We start from the raw sequence: 15,262 nt of genomic DNA on the forward strand, positions 1-15,262 counted from the left end.
TGCAGGAGAGGAAGTGGAGCTTCACAGAGGTGACCGAACTTCCTAGGGTGCATCATTTTCAAGTGGAGAGGCCAGGATTTGAACAGCACACTTTTGCTGTCATCACCTTGCTCCTCTGGTATCCTGGTCGCCCTCCTTCGCCTGGGGACACTGCTCCTTCCCACAGTTAGCCTACATTTTCTCTGAACCGTGCTGGAATAATAGCACTGACCCTGAGTCCTTGAGCTGCCCCCGTGGGTCTCCGGCTGACCATCCCCATTCCGTTCACACAGGCTTTCTCCACACCAGATACAATTCAATTGACTAGGTTTCAGTTTACTAATTTGCAATCATTTTCCAGCCCTGCATTCCCTGAGATTACACAGGGGTCACCTTGACAGGAGTTCTGGGAGCCCACAAACTCTTCGGTTACACATTTACAAGCAATCTCTTGGTTTATTTCTGTTGCGGGAAGACCCATCCATTACAGGACGATTTTAACTAGTGAACTTTCAGAGGGCAGCCCTGTCTTTGGGGAGAGGGGCCTTCATTGTTCTTTCCTCATTTCACCTATGAGTGTTCCAGTGTGCTACTTAATTCTATTTATTTTATGACATAGATGTAGGTATTTTTTCTTAGAAATTAACTTCAATAAATCAATATTTCCTCCTCCCATTTAAGACACTGAAAACTAGGGAAAATAATAAAATGATGACTAACAAATTTTTGAGAAATAAATATATGGCACATCAGCTAGATGCAGAAGTTACTGCTAACTCAGCCAGGACTCAATAGAGACACCAGAGATATGCTTCTTCTTTTTTCTCTTCTCTTCTCTTCTCTTCTCTTCTCTTCTCTTCTCTTCTCCTCTTCTTTCTCTCTCTTCCCTTCCCTTCCCTTCACTTCCCTTCCCTTCCTTTCCCTTCTCCCCTCCCCTCCCTCCCCCTTTTCTTTCTTTCTTTCTTTCTTTCTTTCTTTCTTTCTTTCTTTCTTTCTTTCTTTCTTTCCTTTAAATAAAATAGGAAACTGAAGCTCAGAGAGGCTAAATGATTTAGGCTGTATAGTTACTTAAATGACAAATCCAGGATTTGATCATCTCATTACATAATAAAATGTTACTTAGACATAAATTACATTTTATATCCAGAAAATGAGGGTGCTGCCAGCAAAGGTAGCTACAATTGTGTTCTTTTTTTTTTAAGGTATATTTATTTATTTTGAGACAGAGAGAGAGAGTGAGAGAGAGAGAGCATGTGAAAAGGGTAGGGACAAAGAGAGAGGAAGACAGAGAACCCCAAAGCAGGCACCACATTGTCAGCACAGAGCTCGGTGTGGGGCTCAATCTTACGAATCACAAGATCACAACCTGAACCAAAATCAATAGCCGGCTGCTTAACCCGCTGAACCACCCAGGCACCCCAGTTGTGTGCTCCAGGTGTATTATGGGTATTAGTTCATGCTATTTTTACTGCAAATCTATAAGGCAGATTTGCAAAGGAGATAGAGCTATTTTCTCTCTTCCTCCTTCCCTCTCCTACTCTTTTTCTCCTGCTCCTCCTGTTCTTAATGATGAAGACTCTACAGTTTGAGAAAAATGCAGAAAACACTAGGATTTATCTGTAGTTAGCCTACAGAGTCCCCATGGACCTCAGAAGCAATACCAGTCATGGCAGAAATGACCAAGGCAGAGACAAGGAAGTGGAGAGGAACTCATTATCACCTGGGGCCCATCACAGCTGTCCACACTTGGTTAAGGTGTCCAGCAAGTTCTGAGCAAAAAGAAGTTGTACCTGGTGTCTCTCTCTGTGGCCATGTTTGCCTCTACTGAGTTCTGCATATTCCTCCTCAGGTAGAGGAGCATGTCCCCCAGAGTCAGGGTATCCAGATCTGAACTGATCCCCTTTGTGGTCTGGGTAACATCCTAAGTCCCTTTGGCAATTTGGCCACACCTACCAAAATAGAAAAGTGGATAATTTGACAGTTTTAAGTTAAGGGTCTATGCAGTAGAAATAATAATTTTCAAAGAGTCTTGCAAATCAAGACTCAAAAATGTTCACTGCAGCGTTTTTTCTCCCTAAGAGTGAAAAGTCACTGACAAGGAAAAAGTTTATCATAAAGGAACGGTAAAATAACTTATGATACAGACATACTATGGATACTTTGCAGCTATTAAAATGGACAGGATATACTTGTTTTCATGCTTATTTAATGATGCCAAGTAAAAGCTCTCCAAGACATATTTTATGTGAGAAAAGTGAGCTGCAGAATAATATGTTTAATATGATCTCACATTTTTTAAATGTTTTATGTTGATTTATTTTTGAGTGGGGGGAGGGACAGAGAGAGAGGGAGACAGAATCTGACGCAGGCTCCAGGCTCTGCACGGTCATCAGAGAGCCCCATGCAGGACTCGAACTCGTGTACTGCGAGATCATGACCTGAGCTGAAGTCAGACGCCTAACTGACTGAGCCACCCAAGCACCCCAATATGATCTCACATTTAGTGAATATGACATACACATAGGAAGATATTTATATGTAGAAGTACCTTATGTGCCCAACTATTATCTTTAGGTGTCAGATTATATATACAGAGCACAAGTATGGATTCCAAGTGGTGGTGAGGAAGGAGATTCTACTTTTTTGCTTAAATATTTCTGAAACATTTGAGCTTTTATAGTAAGTATATAATAGAATGGATTTATTTTATGAAAATGAGCTCCTAAAATTTAAAAAAAAAATCAAGAGAAATATTCCCCTTATGCTTTGTTAAATATAGAAACCTAAATTGGGTGAGTCAGAACTGACAATTGTGAGCAAATTTGTAGAGCAGATAAAAGAGGTAAGCAGCTCATGCAATTTGGATCTGAGTAAGAGCTACTGTTAGGTGAGTAATGCTGTACACTTAGTGATAAGTATGCAAATGAAAATAGAAGCCAAAGTCCCACTGCATTTTTCGGTATAATTATAATATATTGTTATACAATAACAATCCGAATCAAAATGTTATATAAAATATACTATATAAATGCAAACTCTTAACCTTCATATTGACTTCGAGTTCTATTTCTGATACTCACAATTTTGCAATTACCCAAGTAATGCGATTCCACAGACAATTTAGAGACTGTATTTGTACAGCCTGACAGAGAACTGATGTAATAAAAGTCTGAGTCTAAAATACTAACAAGTATTTTATAACTGAGCTTTGTTTTCTAGAACCAACAGGTCTTAAATTCCTTATATTGAATATTTTCCCAAGAAATGATAGATGGTGGCAGCACTAAACTAAAACAAACAAATAAACAAACAGAAAACAATCCCTAATGCTGTCTTTGGTACGATATCAACTATTTCACTCCATTTAGAATTCTATAAAATAATGATGTGGTATACTTTTGAATTATCACCCTCTGGATATAGATTCTTTCCCCCCATTTTTGTGCTGTTCCTTCTTTTCTTGAGTATGTGATGCTTTCTATTGAGAGAATAGATGCACCACGACACATTCTGTCTAAAAACGATCTGAAATCTAGTCATGGGATAGTTTAAACAAGCCAAAGAAAGTTGCCCCAGGATATACATTTTAAGTGGAAATGTAATGAATTAAACAGCAGACAATAGCTAGTAAGTGAAGGGCATATTTGGCCAGGGAGAGAGGATGGGGAGAAAGGAAACCCCATGGATTCATTATTTCATTCCTTGTTTCAGCAGTCAATGCATGAAGGACCTACCATGTGCCATGCATACTTCTCTCTAACATGAGGTGCAGGCCCTGATTATAGTACTAGATGAATGTGGGAATTCATAGAGTGCAAGTAAAAATACAGATAAAGCTTTCATAATTTCTGCCTGCTAGGAACAAACGCACTTTCAAAACTCAATAGGCAGTAGAACAGCTCATAAACAGTTTCATGAATAATAAAATTTAACCAGCAAAGAACATAGAATCTTAGTGTTTTCTGAGGTGATCCTTTCCTTTCTCTCAGGATTCAGGACTCCTGCGCCATCTTAGGACACTACCAAGAATGAGGCACCATTCCTGTCCCAAGTCTGGGAATCTCAGGGGTGGAAGGTTGAGGAAAGGAGGTCTGCGAGACCACAGAACAGCCTATGTGGGGGAACAGCAGAATCCTAAACCCCTTGGGTGTATCCAGCATCCTCCTCCTGAAGGCAACTGTCTCAGTAAATCTTGTGGGAAAAGCAGGAAGGGTCTTTGTGAAGGTCAAAGTCCTGGGACTGGATTAGATGTGAAGTTACCAAAGAGAAAAGCTGAAGGCAAATGTATAAAAAGATAACTTTTGGAGCACAGTGGCCACTTCCAACTACTCTTTGAGAGCCAGAAGGGAAATGAATGTGTGGCGGAAAGTTTAGGCTAAACTTTGGGTGAATGTTTCTTGTGAGGTTATAAAGGCTGGATAACAGCTAACAATGAAATAAAGATCAGTTAATCCTACAATGACCATGGCCTGACCTACAGAAAGTAAAAATATGCCCAACGGAAGACATTCAATTGTTCATTCATGGATTTGACACCATTTATTAAATAATTTCTCTGTGGTAGAGAAGTGGAATCAATGGCAAAAGAATGGTTTGAAGCTTTAGGATTCCATATACTGAAAAAAAATCTAAAAATATCCTGTATATATATTTTTTTAAGAAACAGAATAATAGATTCCCTTTTTTTGGATGACCAGATGACCAGAATTTAAACCTTATACCATTTTCTCTTCCTATCTTGTACCATATCGCTTTATGTAAGGGTACATCAAGGACAAGAGGCAAAGAACAGAGTTACTGAAAATCATATAAAAATGTCTATACTTTCTTATGAATAAATTTTTAAAAATGTTCTACTGTTAAGCAACAGAGCTTCATTTCAATTCCACCTGGTTGTTTGGTTGAGCAAAGTCCTCATTAGGGCCATGGGCCCCCACCAACAGGGACCCTTAGGAGGATCTCCCTGCCTCCTCCAATTGGATCCTTCCTCCCATTGGATCCCTCTACTTGGCTGACAGCTTCCCACCCACACAGCCCCACTGTCCCTGTGCTTTCTCCAGCCTGGAACTGCCCCCAGTGTCCTTCGTTATTCCCCACAGTCCATCAGTCTGAAGTAATGGGATCAGAAAACACCCGATTGGCAAGATTTCTATACGTCAAACCACTAAGTTGAAGACAAGTTCCTTTACAATCATTGACTGTAAAACTGTTACTCATTCAAAGTCTTCTCATTTCTCTTCCTTTTTTTTAAATTTTTCCTTCTGTTTAGTTCTTTGGCTGAGACAGAAACCCCTGGAGATAGAACACCTGACCGTGATGCCTAACTGACGCTTCCCTTTACTCTAAGAAAGAGTTGTGCTTTTGGTGTTTGTCAAGTTCTTCTTTCCCCTCCATCCACCTCCGTCTTCTGGGCTGACTCACCTCCCCTCCCACCCACCACATGCTCATTTTCCCCCTTTACTTGGTCTGAATTCAGTTCCAGAGGTTGATTAAAACAGAATAAACTATTATCAACTACCAGAGGCCTGGAAGATGGCTGAGCCTCCCAGAGCAGCCTGTTTTAGCAAAAGGAAACCCACAGGCTGCCACGATGTGATTGGAGAAGCCCTGGGAGAGGTCTCTGGCATCCTCACCTGCTGTCACAACTGAAAATCTCAAATTGGTGGCTCCTTTTATGTAGTAACCAAGCGTATCCTTGGATTCAGCAGGAATCTCACCCTGCCCCCTTAGGCACGTGATCTGAACTGAGGTTACCATATCAGAGCCTCAGTTTCCTTTTCTGGGCAAAAAAGATGATAAAACCCACCTCAAGCGTTATGGGGATGACACTATGAAATAGAGCACATAAAATGCCAAGAACACTTCAGTGCATGATAGGTAACATTTTTAAGCGACAATATTACCCAGAAGTTGTAATACATCAAAATGCTATCAGCTAGATGTTCCACCAGCCCAAATCAGTTTTCTGATCAATTTTACCAAAAGCAGAAACTTGAGGGAACTGTACAATATAAATATATTTGAGGTTTCTTAGGAGCATTTTGAAACACCAGCGATACTAATAGGGGCACTCTCTTCTGAAACAAAAATTTGAGATGTGTGGAAAGCCAGCTTGACCACATGGAAGCTAAGAATGTGGTTGGAAGAATGTTAAAAAAAAGATAGAAAAACAAAAACATGACTATTTCACAATCCTGTGTGCTTTTATCCTTTTCTCTTCTGCATTAAATAATAGACTTGAATAGATAAGTGATGAATGCATTTCCACAAGGCTCTGGCAGGGTTCATACTGGAAAGGATATTCTGTGTCCACAATCTTGGTATAGACAAAGGGATCTCATTACTATTTCAAATACAAGAAGCTTCTTGATCTGGATTTAGTCTTCTTTCCTGTCTTCCTCTCTTATAAATCCCCCACATGAAAATGGGGCAACAATCACACCAAAATATTTGTGTGTAGGAGAAGTAGTGATTTTTATATTATTTCACATTTCCCTGTCTGAGCATATGAAGGTTCTACCTACCCATACTATACTAACTTTAGCTAACTTCTTTCGGTCCTTCAAAACCTAATTGCCACTTGTCCCAGCCCATATCCACCACAGGTCTGGGCGCATCTATACTTATCTCTATTACCAAATTCATCACAAAGGTCCGTATATTGCTAACTAAGTATTTTTTCCCCCTCACTGTTCCGTGAGTTCCTCAAGGGCAGAGACTATAATGCCTTTGGCTTTCTCTGCAAAGCAGACTGCTTGACTGGCATAGACTAGGCACTCAATAAACAGGTGATACATGAGTAAATGTCAAATGGAATAGTACATGCAGTTGCTTCTATAACAGGGTATTTTCCAGACTCAATATATTAGAGTGTGTGACTGTCCGAAGACAAAGGAATGAAATCCAGAAGAGTTAAATCAGAATCTCACCCTCTGCTCCTTCATAAGAATGACAGAAGGAACTCCCTGATCTCACCTGGATTTTGCCCTGAGACACTCAATGTGTTATTCTAGCCTTGGTGAAGTAGGCATCTTTACAAAAGAAAGGTCTGGTCAGTTCTCTTGATCTTTGCTATGTGGGTTGTTAAACAAAATTTATATCTAAAATAAAACGCTGCTGCCTCTAATAAAGGTTGTTTGCCACAGAAAGTGGCAGATAATGGGGCTTTTTCCCTGGCTTTAAAGGAACTGGAAAAGGATATGAAAAATGCAATAACTTCTATGTTGATAGAGGTATGATGACACCAGAGTTGACAGAAAGGACATTTTGAAGTGTTCCTCTGGGTACAGCCTAGATGATGAAGTTGAGTCAACACTTTATAAAGGGTTCAAAGCTTAGTGAACTAGTGAGCAGGTCAAACGAGGAAGAGGGTGTAATCTGAATAAAAGAGAGAGTCAGTGGAAAATCCTAGAGAAGAGAGTGTGGAAACATATCAACATGGTGGCCTATTTTTAAGTAATATGATGTCATTCTCTCCCACTGCCCCTCATTGCTTAATAAATTAAGCCCAGCCCTGGTCAGTTGTTCCCTAGGAAGGAAAGGCACTGAGGCAGTGTCCTGTATGCAAAGGGCCACACCACAGGAAATGAAACAGTGAGCAAAGATCAAAGAGTTCAGCCACTAGGGAGTGAATTGAAGGTAATTAGGAGAAACACTTCACCTTCTCTTTATATTCTACTGCCCCATATCAACTTCTCTGATTATACATGATGAAAGAAAGGTGTTTCCATTTAGGTGTATACATCTATAATTTCTGATGTCAAGCATAGAGAAGGGGAATTAATAAATCATGCAAAAGTGAGTGATTCTAAGCTGCTGATTGCAGATCATTTTGACTATGTTTTCCTGGCAACAAAACCATTTAACTTTTCCACAAAAATCTCTCAAGCTTTGGAGGAGCCATTTTGTGGTCATCCCTCATCCTCAGAGGTCTTCTAAATTCATTTATTCAGTTAACTACCACTGAGTTTCTACTGCACAAGGGATAGATCCTGAGGGATATAATATTAAAAGACATAGTCCCCATCCAAAATATGAGTTATAATTGATTGCAGGTCTTCATGACATTATGATAGAAGGCACCGCAGGGTAAAGTGGGGGCCCAAAGAATGGAGAAGTCCATCCTACCTCCAGTCAACTTTGTTTGATTTTACCCATGTGAAGATTTTGAGGTAACTTGCCTCAGGGCCCAGGCAGCCCTACAACGTTCTGAAAGGGTGGCCCATCTAGAAGAACCTGGTGGAGGTGTTTGGTCCTTTCCTCATTGAATTTAGATTTTGACTCTACCTGCAGTTTTATTCAAAACAGTCTCTGCTGTTATCAATTTAAACACCAGAGAAAAAGTACTTAAAAAATTTTAAGTGGGTTGAAAGCAGTTGGACTTAGGAATTCTTAATTGAGCAGAATTTCATGAAGCAAGCAAAATTACAAAGCCAAAACTAAAGAATGCCTGAAATTTAGTGACAACAAAATGGTCTTGGAAATGTTCTGTATTTTCATAATACAGTGAAAAACAGGTAGTTCACTTGAAGGACAAGGGGTCTTAACCTTACAAAAGCAATAAGGTAGGGGAGAGGAAGAGAGACGCTGGCCCCAGCCATAACTGAGTTCAAATTCTGGATCCGTCACTTAATACATGTGGGTCAGTGACCCTACTCAACTTCTCTGTAAACCACATTCCTCAACCTTAAGATGCAAAAGTGAGGCAATTATAAGGAATTAGTATGTTTTTTTTTGTGTGTGTGAAGATTAAGTAGATGTTCAATAAATATAAATTTCCTTTGTTATCATTGTATTGGCCAGGAGAGGGTGGGCCGGTGACTGAAACATCAGTGGGAAAATGGGAGAATGAAGACACAGTTTGTATGATTACACATCTCTGCCTCCCCCACTCTCTCCCAGAAGCTATATTCCACACATTATAGAAACACTGACTACATGACAAAGCTTAATGTTACATTTCATTCTGTTGTGAAAAAAACAAACGTTCAGAATAGAAGGTGGTGATGAGGTGACGTGTTTTATGTTACAAACCTCAGTGATAGCCCTAAAAGTACTAGAGCTGGCAATTTTCCAAGTTACAAACAATCACAATCATTAGGGGGACCTAGTTTATATTGAATTTCTCAACCATGTCTTTTTCTCTTGGGGGAAATTTTATGCATCAATTAATGTGTTTCCTCCACAACTGCAGAAAGATCATGATCCCCATTACCATTCATCCTTGTCAGCATCGCAATTGCAGAAGTGTCGAATGTCCAGGCAACTCTCTTCCAGGCCACATTCACACTGCTGGACCCCAGGAGGGGCACCTCCCCAGTAAGGGTGCCTTTCATTAGACCGCCCAATCCACCAGGTAAATGGTGTTCCATCTGAAAGACAAGATAGTTTGCAGAGGGTGTCAGAAGCTGAGACGAAAGTGTCTTGAAGAATGTACATATATATAGATAGATAGATATACGTATATACTTATATATACGTAATATGTATCTATACATATATACATACACATACTATATATATTCTGTCTCTCACTTCCTCTCTTCTCTTCTTTCCTTTTCTCTCCCTTTGTTTCTTTTCTTTCTTTTTCCTTTCCTTTCCTTTTTCTTTTTCTTTCTTTCTTTTCTTCCTTCCTTCCTTCCTTCCTTCCTTCCTTCCTTCCTTCCTTCCTTCTTTTCTTTCTCTCTTTTCTTTCTTTTTTTCTTCTTTCTTTCTTCTTTTCTTTCTTTCTTTCTTTCTTTCTTTCTTCTCTCCCTGTATATCTATCTATCTATCTATCTACATACATACAAATCTATGTATCCATATACACACATCTGTATCTATATATCTATATCCATACCCATATCTATATACATATAAAGATATAGATAAAAACAACACTGTCATGAAAAGTATTTATGTAGTGGGATATAAGTTAATCACAATGGTCAGAGACAGGGTCACAAACTCAAATCAGGCAGGTATCACAATTAATTAAATTGGGCTAGATTTCAGACCAAAAAATTTTAAGTTACAGATACAATAATTAATTTCCTTATAAAATTACCAAAGGTAAAATAACAGCATGAGGGCCAAGATTGGTCTCAGTTTCTCATAGACTCTGAGGGCAGAGGGACACTAAGGTGAGGAAAGAATGGTGGTACCCTGGATTACCATAGCTTCCAACTTGTTTAAACAGAGGTCATATATTTCAAGTTCAAAGACTAGAAGGAAAAAAAAAATAAAACCTTCTGAAGATCAATTGTGTGGGTGGGCCGAATAATTCCTTCTGAATGTCATATTTAACCTATACATCTGGTATATAAACTCTGATTTCTGGTTTATATAATAAACAGAAAACTATTTTGGAGTCTTGTTTTTGGCAATTTATTTTTTTTTTAAGTTCAGTAAAATCTCTTGGAGTTTTCCTTTATAACTGGGAATATGTCACTAGATTAAAATTATTACTCAAAAATGATAATTATCATAAGAATCCAAGTCATGGGTTGTAGGCAGACATGGATTATGCATTTTTGTCTTCATGGAGTTACGTCCAGGTTCCTTTGGAAATTGCTGTTTTGTTTCTGTTTATCATACAACAAGCACTTAATATGTGATTATTTAAAAAATGAAAGAAATGCTTATGAGGGGCCATTTTTTAATGCCGTGCCATTTTAAAGTAGAATAATACTTGTCTGATAATGTTACTAGGTGGGAATTTTGCCAAGTCAAGATTTAACTGCACATGCAACTTCTGATTTACAAACACATAATTTACAAAACCATTCGTGTATGCACAGATAGCAACAACTTTCCAAGAATCGCTCTCAGTGCTAATACCCTTATGAAAGTCACTGAGGCAAGCAGGGAGAGAAGTGACAATCTGGAACTTCCAAGAATCAGTAGGTCATTGGAAAAACATAAGCAAGATGCTGTGAAAAGCAGAAGAGTCTTAGCATTACCGAGTTAGAGGGAGGTCAGCCTGAAGGACCAAACTCATGCCAAAATACCACTCCTGACTCTGCCTAAAATGTCCCAAGCCCCCTTATTATCTTTTAAGCTAGAATTCAAGTTAGAGATGTTTGTTAGTGAGTACCTTCTTTTTAAAGACTAATTCTCAATGGTATAAATCCATTTTCCCTACTTTCAAACAGCTGTAAATCATTAAACACTAGTTCAAATGAATTGCTTTGCTTCTAAATCCTAGCTTAGATAAGCCACGTACAAGTGGCCTGGAGAGATTTTTCCAGTGGGTGAGTTCAGGCAACACGAGGGTAAAATATTGTGTATGTGATATGTTTACCAATGGTGGCTTTGGGTCCAAGAAATGGGAAGAAATCTCTTCATCTCTAGCTCCTTCTGACACTGCTCAGTCGTCTCCTCCATAATCTAGAATCCAGATCCCATAGTAATGTTCAATGTCATCATGGATCATTTTTGTTTGTGAGCTAAACAAAAGTTGTAATTATATATATATATATATATATATATATTTATATTTATATTTATATTTAATGTTTATCTATTTTTGACAGAGAGAGAGAGAGAGAGAGCATGAACATGAGCGGAGGAGGGGCAGAGAGAGATGGAGACACAGGATCCGAAGCAGGCTCCAGGCTCTGAGCTGTCAGCACAGAGCCCGATGCGGGTCTCAAACTCACAGACCACGAGATCATGACCTGAGCCTACGTCGGACGCTCAACCGACTGAGCCACCCAGGCACCCCAAGTTGTAATCATATTAATAGCATCATTACTAACGGTATGAGTTCTGGACAATCAATCTGTGCATAGCTTCTGGTGTCTATGTTGCTTCCTAGGAGTTTCACCAATGCTTACTTGTTATCTTAAGCCCCTAGAAGTTCCACAGCAGCTCAAGTCTTTGCTGTGTTGTAAATCCATCAGTGTCTTGTAGAACCGAGGCTTAAGGTCCCCTCTTCATGTCTGAAAATTAGTATTAAGGTTTTAAATTGTTTTAACTGAATGACTGTAAATGAGCAAGAAGAAAGGAAGCGACAGAGAGGAGAAACACACACACACACACACACACTCACACACTCATATGCAGAAATCTGAAAGCAGAACCATCATTGCTCAGTTTTCCTCCTGGATGTTCCACTTTTGTGTTTGTTTTCCTGAGGAGTACTAAATGGAGCGTAAGCAACAAGGAAACAGGATCAAAAAGGGTGGGACTTGCCTTGATTCATGACACTAATGATGTGGTCAGGAAGGGTAGTCTACACCCTAGCTGCACATTTTGACCACTGGGGAAGTCCGGTTTATTTTCACCTGCCCAGGTGTTTTAAAAAGTGAAAGAACAAAGCACAATTATAAATATGTAGATATATCTCAACATTCATCCAACAAATATTTACTGAAGATCTATAATATCCCAGGACCTATTCTAGGCACTTGGGATAAATCACTTTAAGAGGAACCAAACCGACCAACCAAAGAAAACAAGCCCCTCTCCCCCAATCTTACATTGTAATTACAGTAAACAAATAATAATAATAATAATAATAATAATACATTTAATATTTAGAAAGGAACAAGAGGTATGGAAACAATACAATAGGCTAGAAAAAGTGGGCTGCAAAAAAAGTGTGGGCTGAAGTTTGAGAGTGGTCAGGATAGAACTTGATAAAAAAAAATACTCTCTGAGCAAAACTTCAAGGAAGGAGCAAGTGACATGTGGCTGGTCATCTAGAGAAGAACCCAGCAAACAATGCAAACATTCAATGTAAAGGATCAGGGAGTGTGGGATCAATGTAAAATAAGGGGATTTCCTAAAATCTATCGCCAGGTTTTCAAACTAACGATTTTCCAAATTTTGCGGAAACTCTAATTGGAACATTTAACAAGAAAAAAAATATCAGGAAAGAGGCAAAATAGAACATTTGTTAATCAGGTTCTTGCCTACAAACTAAGAATTCACTCTGATAGTTCCAAGTCCAACTTTTTTTAAGTTTATTTATTTATCTTAGAGAGAGAGAGAGATTGAGAGAGAGAGAGAGATTGAGAGAGAGGGAGGGAGAGAGAGGATCCCAAGCAGGATGATCCCAAGCAGGCTCCACACCAGCTGCGTGGACCCAGATGCGGGGCTTGAACTCACGAACTCTGAGATCATGACCTGAGCCAAAACCAAGAGTCAGATGCTCCAGCGACGGAGCCACCCAGGCACCCCATCAAGGAGTATTTATTAAGAAGATACCAGACTGCCACAGAACCGTGACCAAGGAAGTAATGGGCTTTTGGCTAATGGGCTCACCACCTTGCTCACTGGCCTGCTCAGGGAGCTCTGCCTAGCTCACTGTCCCCGAAAGTTAAAAGTTGGAGACCTATGCATCTGAGTATGTTACACTGCCAGTGCCAGGACCACTCCTCCCTAAGCATCTCAGGTTAACAGGCCCCATCCCTCCAAAGAGAGATGTTTCTGTGGCCCTCAACCCCAACCAGCAGAACAGAAGCTCCGTGTAGAGCCTGCTTCCCAGTCAGAGCTGCACACAGGGGCCTGATCTGGAAAGCACAAGGACACCTCTGCAACCCAGCTGGAAGGGAGACTGAGGATGCAAATTCTGACTCCTTACAGAGGCAGGACTCACGGTGTGAATTTTCCCTAACACAGAAATGTCACTCCAAAGATATTGGACAGGTATAAATAAGGTAAATGGCTCCTCTGGAGCTAAATACACACTTAGTATTACTTAATGGATCAGAACTCTAAACTGGGGGCACCTGGGTGGCTCAGTCGGTTAAGTATACAACTTTGGCTCAGGTCATGATCTCATAGTTCGTGAGTTCAAGCCCCACATTGGACTCTGTGCTGACGTCTCAGAACCTGGAACCTACTTCAGATTCTGTGTCTCCCTCTCTTAGAAACTCAGCAGTAAGCACTGAGGCTGGGAGAGGTGGTGAGGTCCTCAGTATGCAGCATACAGAACAAAAATCACTAAAGAATTTATTTATTTGCATTACTTCTGTGCATTTGGGATTATTATTGTTATGTAACTTCGTATTATTGTTATGTAACCTCATGTATACAACTATATATATATATATATATATATTAATCAAAAACCCTCCTGAAAAAGTTTATGGTATAGAGTGAATGACCTCAGTGTATGGCAGTAGTGAGCACAGAAGGTGATCCCTTGCCCTTTGTTAATATCAAACAGACCAGCACCAAACCAAGATGAATCATTTATCATGGGGCTTATAAAAATGACAATAAGAAACATTACTGAGCATATACTCGGTTACAGGCAGTTTTTTAACATGCTGTACATGTATTAACCCATTTAATCATGACTGTTATCCTAGGAGTTACGTGTTATTATCCTTCACTGTACAGGCAAAGGGACCGAGGCAAAAGAGGTTTGAATGACTGTCTGGAGGCCATACACCCAGAAAGTTCAGAATGAGGACTTGAACCCAAGCATTCTTGTGCAAGAGTCTACAAGTTATTATAATCCTATGTTATGCCACTGTTCTCTGACATGTGGGGAAATAATGTATGGTTAAAAAAACTTAGGACCTTACAGCAAAACCATATGAGTGGATTTAAGTGAGAGATAACTAAGAAACTACAGGTGATTGGATAATCTCTTACATAACCTAAAATAAAGACAACACAATAAATAAATATATCTATTACACATTTATACGCACTAATAATACCACAAGAATTTAAATACTAGCATTGCTTGCTGAGCCTTTAAGGACTTCCCTGCCAGGAATTTCAAGAACATCATCACGAGTGCATTGGGTTTTGCTAGAGACGGCACACAAACTGAAAGCACAGTTTATGCCCTGAAGCTAGACTTCCTTTCATTTTAAAAAAAAATATATAATTTATTGCCAAATTGGTTTCCATACAACACCCAGTGCTCATCCCAACAGGTGCCCTCCTCCCTGCCCATCAGCCACTTTCCCCTATCCCCCACCCCCCATCTACCCTTATTTTGTTATCAGTCCTTAAGAGTCTCTTATGGTTTGCCTCCCTCCCTCTCTGTAATTTTTCCCCCCTTTCCTTCCCTCATGGTCTTCTGTTAAGTTTCTCAAGATCCACATATGAGTGAAAACATATGGAATCTGTATTTTTCTGCCTGGTTTGTTTCACTTAGCATACTTAGCATAATACCCTCCTTTCAAATGCTCTATATCTTTCTGGGTTTTTACTCATAGTTTGTTTGTTTTGTTTTGTTTTTATGTCCATTTCCTGGGAACTCAAATGTTCTCCGTTTCAATGCGGCTAGGTATTTGACAAACAAGTTAAAATAGGTAATTGTATAAAACCACCA

The 15,262-nt window shown here is 39.5% G+C and overlaps 1 protein-coding gene across 2 annotated transcripts in view; it reads right to left on the reverse strand.

Moving 5' to 3' along the window:
* Positions 1-15,262, reverse strand: part of CNTNAP5 (contactin associated protein family member 5) — a 798,355-nt gene that overhangs the window by 141,379 nt on the left and 641,714 nt on the right. For both annotated transcript variants that reach the window (XM_030326880.1, XM_030326879.1), the window contains exon 14: positions 9,194-9,350. In XM_030326880.1, the coding sequence (XP_030182740.1) occupies positions 9,194-9,350 (157 nt within the window). The remainder of the gene's footprint in view (positions 1-9,193; positions 9,351-15,262) is intronic.

The sequence above is a fragment of the Lynx canadensis genome, chromosome C1 (genome assembly GCF_007474595.2).
Source record: "Lynx canadensis isolate LIC74 chromosome C1, mLynCan4.pri.v2, whole genome shotgun sequence".
Classification (NCBI taxonomy): Eukaryota; Metazoa; Chordata; class Mammalia; order Carnivora; family Felidae; genus Lynx; species Lynx canadensis.